General features: G+C 39.5%; 1 protein-coding gene across 1 annotated transcript; it reads right to left on the reverse strand.

Moving 5' to 3' along the window:
- Positions 1-1,852: 1,852 nt before the first annotated feature.
- Positions 1,853-8,026, reverse strand: LOC126717890 (protein SEEDLING PLASTID DEVELOPMENT 1-like). Its single transcript, XM_050419844.1, has 2 exons — positions 7,339-8,026; positions 1,853-2,066 (listed from the first exon to the last, which is right to left on the reverse strand). Exons 1-2 carry the CDS (start codon positions 7,759-7,761, stop codon positions 1,929-1,931), a joined length of 561 nt encoding a protein of 186 aa, XP_050275801.1. The 5' UTR covers positions 7,762-8,026; the 3' UTR covers positions 1,853-1,928.
- Between the last annotated feature and the right edge of the window lie 985 nt (positions 8,027-9,011).

A 9,011-nucleotide genomic window follows, 5' to 3' on the forward strand; every position in this document is an offset into this window, starting at 1 on the left:
TCAACATTGAACAAAGCCAAATTATCCAGCACTCAGACAAATCATCCAAGGTAAAATGCAATTTCAGAGGCATATCAGAATTGTAAAAGTTTTAATAATAACAATAACAATAAAAAATAAAAAAATTGTTTTAGAATTCCATGATCCAACCATGTAAGAACTAGCAATCAAATGAGCAGAAGTAATTAATTGATCAAAGAAGCAAAACCCATTAAGTTCTGAGGTGACCCAGTTCTACAATTACAAAGAACAACACAATTTTGAGCATAGTTCTTCTGGCTAATCCAAAAATGATATAAAAATTGAGCAAAAGTAATCAAATTTGATCAAAGAAGCCAAACCCATAAAATTCTGAGGTGACCCATTTCCACAATTACAAAGACATAATTCTAAGCATAAAATTCTTCTGGGTAATCCAGAAATGACATCAAAATTGAAACTTTCAAAAAAAAAAAAACTTACCAGACCTCGAGAAAATCAAGATCGATTGCCGAGTTGATTACAGAGAGAGAGAGAGCAAAGCTGGCTTCTGATAATAAAACAATGCAAAGTCTTTCAAAGATTTAATACAAATTTGCTTGCAATATAAACAACATGCTTAGCCAAAGTAACACGCTAAAGAGACAGTAAAAGTGTTGTGACTCTGTTTGGGAGCGAAGAAAACAAGGGAAAATTTCAAAACTTGAAAATCCTAATAATTAGAAAACAAGGTTGGTACCGGAAATTGCAGTTCAGAGTGGCGAATCAATCATCGAGGACGAGAATTTGAGAGAGAGAGAGTTAGGGTTTACAAAAAGCTAGGGGGCGAAGAAATTGAGGTTTGAATTAGCGGGACTGAACTTTCCATGTTGAAGTAGTAAATTTCAATTTTAGGGGTTTGGGTTTTGAGAAAATTTCAACACTAAAGCTGTTGGGTTTCCGACTAAAACATGATTGGAGGCCGAGAAAATGAGGGAAAGTTCTGGAAATTGACCAACGTGATTGAAAGTTTGAAACCCTGAAACGTCTAAGGCAGGGTTTTTTTTTTTTTTTTGGTGGGAAGGGCTAGGTTGATTTTGGGTATATTGTTTTTGGGTTAAATGGGGTTCAATGGGCTTTTAGTTAAAACTCAATAATTATTGGGTCTAATTGGGTTGATGCTCATTTAACCCAACTAATAATTAGGTGGGTTTGGGTTTAGTTAGAGTAGGCGGCTTTGGGTGGGCAAATGGGTTTGGGCTTATTTTGCCACCCCTACATTATGCTGCATATGAACATTAGGAACTTGCATCCTTCTTGCACGACCTATTCCTGCATGAGGAACATCTCCTTCACCTCCAATCTCATTAGATGTGTCCACAATAACAACACGCTTCCTGTGTTCATCTGCCAACATTCTAGCAGTTTCTCTGCACGAGCAAAGTGTGTATTCTTGATGCTTGTAGCCACAATAAAAGAAAGGTGATAGAATAGAGCGTCAATTTCAAATGCTCATTAAAGTTTGAATTCATCCTTTTTGTGTTCTTCTTACAATGGAAGAACTTGAACTCTATATAGTAGAGATCATTATCATGAAAAAGTATGCACCAACTAATTATAGTAGGATATGAAGAAACACAATGATGGCAAGCCAATGGCGGGAAATTATTCTTCAAAAGTATTAAAAAGAACAAAATGTAAAAAAAAAAAAGCACTGTAGTTGACAACAAGTATAAACATGGACAGGATATACAGTGCATTGTTGGTGAGGATGAAAAATGGATCAACCGAAATTGCACACAAAAAGTTTGACATTAAAAATCAATTCTTTAAATGGTTACCAAAATGATTATCAACTCAATAGCTTCATTTTACACATCAGAAATGTAAGTACCTGATCAAGGTTGTCTTGCCGACCCCAGGAGGCCCTATGACTAAGATGGAACCTCCGCCCTCAACCAAGTCACGTATTATCCGGCACTTCCGGATACAGCTCGACCAACCCGGCAAGTGAGGCCAATGATTTGCATTTTCCGATTCCGAATGGCACTTATACGATGTAAAGAATTATTAATACCCGAACGGTTGTCATCCGAAAAATCACCAACCTAATAGAATCAAGCAACTTTACATTAAACTCTCTAGACATCCACCTCTCTACAAATATCCTAACTAACTAATACACCATACTCATGTAATCCAAATAATATTTTATTATAAGAGGTTATTCATCAATAATCAGCACAGCCAATCACACAAGGAAAATGCCAAAGTTACTATCAATTTATTATATAAATTAAAAACCTATAATCTGACATGTCTAAGGACATAATTAATGCCACATCAATAAAATAAGAAAAAAGTTGACAGATGCCCTAAGGGAATTGATTTAAGAAATATTTTTAGAAATTTAATAATTTTTTTTTTATATTTTTCATGAAAGTGGTATAAAAACTTTCCTAGTCCATTAAAAAATGTCTTTATAACACCAGTTAACAGGACTCATAAAATAAATAAATAATCTTTTAATTACCACTTTTCTAGATTTGTTTTTAAAAGTTAACACATCACATTAATGTAATGTAATAAAAGTTGTAAGGATTCAGATCTTCTAGATTTCCTAAAACGCTCTACCAATAAATTTCTTTAAATCCTAACCACTCTTTTATGATTTAAGAGTCTAAATTCTGCCATGTCAGCATTCTACTAACAATATTCTTAAAATAATAAAATAATGTTGCAAGCAAAATAATTAAGATTGTTGTTAGTAAAATGCTGACATAGCAAAATTTAGACCATTAAATCATTAAAATATTATCAAGATTTAAGGAAATCTATTTGGTAAAGTACCCTAGAAAATTTAGAAGATCTAAATCCATATATAACATAAGTTTCTCCCCCCAAAAAATAATAAATATAACATAAAAAGTGCTCCAAGTATAATATTAGGAGAAATGCTACTGTGGGGCCAAAGAATTTGTGGCCCTGGCCCACTTTTACATTGGGACCCAAGGCCCGAGCTGATGAGGGATATAGCCGAGGACATATAATAAAAGTCCAAGTAACCTTGAGACATAGCCGAGGATGACTCTGTCCTCGGCATCCTCGAGGCCCTCCTGAAAGAAAGGGCAAGAACGGTATAGGAACAGTTTTGGGAAAAACCTAAAATATCCACGTTGATAGAGAAAGGACTCCTGGACAGTATGATGACAAAGGACAAAGGAAAAGCTGTCATTACTGTCATTGAATACTCTGCATCTGACAGGATCATGCTCTTCAGCTTTTACAACCACCCCCAACCACTTTGGGTATGGGCTGATGGGACAAGTATCAGTCCTGGAAAGTCAAACCTACACGTGGACGTTGGATGAGGGTACAAACTAATATAAAATGAGAAGTAAACAATCCAGAAAAGGGACTGGGAAAAAAGGCTAAGAACCAGAGCCTCCCAGACCGTACCGAGGAGAGGGACTTCTCGAGCGAACATAGTTTATTTCCGTATGAACACCACGACCAACCATCGTCCGGTGACCAAGGCCTAGCCTTTCAAACTCACGCTCTACAAATTCTATTGTTTGAGCCTTTTGACGTACGAACCCAACATTATTTTGGGGTCGTTACGAATTGAGTCCTTACAATTGGCGCCGTCTGTGGGAAGACTTGTGTGTTGGCACAGGCGGTGGGTCGAGAAAGTCCCCCCATCACTTCCAACAGCCCGTTGTAGTGCCCTAATATAAAGTTCCATTAGGGGCTACGCTTTTCCATTAGGGGCTACGCTTCGAAGCGTCAGTAGCACGGATGGTTCTAGGGGCTTGGCCGGAGGCTAATCCCCCCAAACCAATGTCCCACGCCTTGACCGAGGGGCTAATCCCCCCAACTACTTAAAAAGCTAAGTTTTGGACAGAACCAAGGTATTGTATGGTCCTCGGACTCATACCTATGGGGAAACCAACTACTTAAAAAACTAAGTTTTGGACAGAACCAAGGTATTGTATGGCCCTCGGACTCAAATCTATGGGGAAACCAACTACTTAAAAAGCTAAGTTTTGGACAGAACCAAAATATTGCATGGTCCTCGGACTCAAACCTATGGAGAAACCAATTACTTAAAAAGCTAAGTTTTGGACAGAACCAAGGTATTGCATGGTCCTCAGACTCAAACCTATGGGGAAACCAACTACTTAAAAAGCTAAGTTTTGGACAGAACCAAGATATTGCATGGTAATTAGACTCAAACCTATGGGGAAACCAACTACTTAAAAAGCTAAGTTTTGGACAGAACCAAGGTATTGCATGGTCCTCGGACTCAAACCTATCGGGAAACCAACTACTTAAAAAGCTAAGTTTTGGACAAAACCAAGGTATTGCATGGTCCTCGAACTCAAACCTATGGGGAAACCAACCACTTAAGGAGAATTCTAGATTGCTCAGACCTACGGGAAGATTATTTACTGAAAGTCGGATTAAGTCCTAGACGGAATGAAGATCCCGACCTGTCCTCAGATCCTCAGTTCTAAGGGAACTGATGCAAACAAGCGTTTAAGTTCGGTATGGTTGTACTTCGGTCCTCGGACCGGATGCCAAAAATGGCTAAGGCTATGAAGGTTATTAGGAAGATGGCAAAGCACCCTAGTACATGGCGACCCACATGAGCAGTTCATTTTGGGTTACCCATCCTCGGATGATTACCTCATACACAGTACCGAGCATTCAGCTGTCATCTCGGCTAGTCTTGGGTATGTAACCTTTTTCAGGTCGGCATTATTGTGCCGAATAGTTTCAATAAGCTCAGAATAATATTTTTTTCTTAACAAAGGTTTCGGCCCTAAGTATCGTTCAGAATAAAAAATAAAAAATAAAAAATCATCATATAATAGCACATCCATTCACAGCATAACTATTGCAGAAAAGAAAGAATACATAGAATAAAATAATGTCAACTTTTATTAATATAAAGAAGTAGTACAGCGTACAATAAGGGGCTTAAACAAGCCTATACAGGAAGCTAATTACAAAAGCAAAAATAAAAAAATACAAGGAAATGACAAATCTTTCTAAACTCTGCTCCAGTAGCGATTATGTATGAGAGGGTGACCCCCTTTGCTAGAAGAGGAGAAGAAGAGGAAGAAGTAAAAGCACCAGGATAGATCCGGTGATGGGAAAGAAGAAGAAGATGAGGCAAAAGGAGGCACCAGTGAAGGAAGAGAGGAAGAAGTAGGGATGCTTAGTCCCTGCGTCAGCCCTGACTCCTATCACGCAGGTGCCATATTAGCTATGCTCGAAAGAGAGCGGATGGTACTGATGGTGAGCAATCCCAGCTCCATTGCACCAAAAATTTGATGCGATTAACACCTGCTTCGAATTTTGGCTGAAGGAAGAGGAAAAATATCTTGAGTCTCTGCCTACCCTGCCCTGATCGAGTCATCTTAAGTTTCGGAGGGACCCGGTGCTTCTGGAGAGGATGTGGTTCCTTCACCCCCGCTTTTACCTCAAACATACTATACTATAAAGTTTGATTATGCTAATAAGGAAAACTTTAAGCGTAGTTGGAGGTTTAGGACTTTAGAAAGACTGAAGAGTCTATGCGTAAAGGAAGTGACCTCCTGCCTTGCTTCTTATACGGAAGGCAAGACTGGTGGCATTTAATCTGTACAGATTTCCAAGGAAAGCTCAGAATGAGATAATTCCCGCTCAACTCCCAACACCGTTTATAACCGTTGAATGGGTGTCGCCTCGTGAAAGGAGCTTATTAAAAACACGCCTCGTACACTGAAACGGCAGAAGCGCGACGTGAGTAAAACTAAAGGAATGTCTCATGACCGGGAGCGTTTCCCAGGCAAACTAAAAGACACCGACATTAATGAAAGGCAAAGCTAGACAAACTGTGGTATAGGCCCGATATCAGCAAAATCCTCCTCCCCGACCAAGAGGTTGGGCAGCAGAATTTTGAGGGACTATTGTGGGGCCAAAGAATTTGTGGCCCTGACCCACTTTTACATTGGGACCCAAGGCCCGAGCCGAGGAGGGATATAGCCGAGGACATATAATAAAAATCCAAGTAACCTTGAGACATAGCCGAGGATGACTCTGTCCTCGGCATCCCCGAGGCCCTCCTAAAAGAAAGGGCAAGAACAGTATAGGAACAATTTTGGGAAAAACCTAAAATATCCGCGTTGATAGAGAAAGGACCCTTGGACAGTATAGCGACAAAGGACAAAGGAAAAGCTGCCATTACTGCCATTGAATACTCTGCATCTGACAGGACCATACTCTTCAGTTTTTACAACCACCCCTAATCACTTTGGCTATGGGCTGATGGGACAAGTATCAGTCCTGGAAAGTTGAACCTACACGTGGACGTTGGATGAGAGGTACAGGATAATATAAAAGGAGAAGTAAGCAATCCACAAAAGGGGCTGGGAAAAAAGGCTAAGAACCAGAGCCTCCCAGACCGTACCGAGGAGAGAGACTTCTCGAGCGAGCATAGTTTATTTCCGTATGAACACCACGACCAACCATAGTCCGATGACCAAGGCCTAACCTTTCAAACCCACGCTCTACAAATTTTATTGTTTGAGCCTTTTAACGTACGAACCCAACATCATTTTGGGGTCGTTACGAATTGAGTCCTTACAGCTACAATCACAAACTATTTTATAACATTTTTACAAACTATTGATATGACAAATTCTTATTAGTTCAAATATGGGTCATTACTAACATCAAATTTATATTTACCAATAATTATTTGAAAATTACTAAAGCCACATCAGTAACAGTTTGTAAAAATATTGTAAAATAGTTTGTGTCTACAACATTATGGACAAAGTTTGGTTACAAAATTAATTGTAATTTAATGCGACAAACTCACTCAATAAAATAAATATTACTACATATTTTAAAAATATAATCGTTGAATTGAATGTTATTTACACTCTTAATATACATGTCAAATTTTGTATCAATCGGATATTATTTACTATATGATTTATAAAACTTATATTTTATACATAATTTTAAATTATAAAAATTTGCAATTTAAAAAATTATTGATGATATAACTATTGATTTTTAATATTCTTGAAATTTTGCAAGGAGGATATAAAAAAAAAATGTAATTTAATTGTAGATTTATCAAAATTTGCCTCCACTAAAAAGATATTAAATAAGATTGGAGTCTAAAGTTAAAACTAATTTTGTAAGTAAATTTTGTACTTACAGTCATATTAGTAGCCAAGCCAAGTCTAAAATGCAGAAGCACTTAATGAAACACGTTACAAATGAAGCAGTTTCATTGCCATGCAAGAATTCCAGTGAACTCAAATCTCCAATAGCAATGAAACAATTCGAGAATGGAAATGACCATATGACATTGATCACCTTAGATATCGCGTGCTTTAACTCTTCATGCTTAACAGGTTGCTCCGAGATGACCCAATCACCCGAAGGAAACCTCGCAAGAGGCTGCCTTCCCAAATCCATAACAACCTCAATAAGCTCCCCAAACTCCTCGTGCTGAAACAGCTCCCTCCTCATCCTCAGAGGCTGCAACTCGAGAAACAGCTCGAGCTCCGACGATCGCGACGTCGAGGCCGAATTTGGCGAAATCAACGGTGACCTATTTCCGGGAAAGAAACGATCGGACGGTCTACGGATCTCCGGGGCCGCCGATCTCGACGACGAAGCGATTCCGGGACGCGCGCGCGTGTTCGACGAAATGACGAAGAGAGAGCGGAGATAAAGCTTGAGGAGTTCTTGAGGTACGTGAGAGTCGAAGTTGGGATTTGGTTCGCTGAGTGCCATGATGTGTGCAGATCAATCAGCACCAAATGTGAATTCAAAGCTCTCTTTCCTTTAAAAAAATTTGTGTAATTTTTTTTTTTTTTTTTTTTTTTTCTTTTTCTGGTTAGTTTGGATTGAACTGTTGGGCAATATAATATAATAAAGAGAAGAAGGAACAGTACAGATAATTTGGATGAAGAGAAGATTCGAAAGGATCTCCTCTGGGATTGGAGGGAAGGTGGGGGCCAATAGATAGAGGGAAGACAAGTTAGCCAACAGTTTAGTTTGGGCAATAAATGGTTGAGCGTTGAAGTTGAAGTGTTGCAGCTAAGGAGGTTGAACCACGTGGGGCAGGGGTTGCGAACCTCACGTGGGCAGCCAGGGATGGCAATTTCTGCCTGACCCACGGGTATCCGGTCCGGTCTGACCCTAATGGATCGGGTTTTACCCGATCCGATTAGGAATAGGGTCGGATATAGGTTAAAAAAAACCCGAAACGGGTCTGGGTCGGGTCCGGGTTTTATCAAAAAAATCCGAGACCCGACCCGAAACCCGGCCGGGATAAAAACCCGGTACTGTATATTACAAAAATACCCCTCCTATATATATACCCCTATAATCTAACCCTAAATCTAATCTCTCATTTCTTCTGTTCTTCAGCACCAACTCAAAGTTAGAACCCACGCCTCCCTCCCTCCCTCAATCCTCACCCTCACTTCGACAGTGCGAGATCAGACAACTCTCTCACCGCCAGTCCAACTCTAGCCGCCGTCCCAAGCCTTCACCGCCGTCCCAAGCTCTTTGTCAGTGTCACCGATCCCAAGCGCTCTAATATATCTCAACTCCGTTTCATCCTCGCCATCGCCGATCTCACACTGTCGCACAATCCTCTGCCCCTCTCATCTCATCTTCCTCACCCATGGCCACAAGCGTGACACGGCCTCACTCCACTTCGTTCTCCATTTTTTTTTTTTTTTGGGTTCAATTCGCCTCAATCGTGTGAGTTTGTGTTTGTGTTTGTGTTTGTGTTTACGATTTCTGAAAGGGAAAAATGAAAATCATCGTTCTCCATTTTTTTTTTCTGGGTTCAGTTCGCCTCAATCGTGTGAGTTTGTGTTTGTGTTTATGATTTCTGAAAGGGAAAAATGAAAATCATCGTTCTCCATTTTTTTTTTCTGGGTTCAGTTCGCCTCAATCGTGTGAGTTTGTGTTTGTGTTTATGACTTCTAAAAGGGAAAAATGAAAATCATGGATCTGAAATTTGTGTTTGG

Source organism: Quercus robur, chromosome 3 (assembly GCF_932294415.1).
Source record: "Quercus robur chromosome 3, dhQueRobu3.1, whole genome shotgun sequence".
NCBI classification, from domain to species: domain Eukaryota; kingdom Viridiplantae; phylum Streptophyta; class Magnoliopsida; order Fagales; family Fagaceae; genus Quercus; species Quercus robur.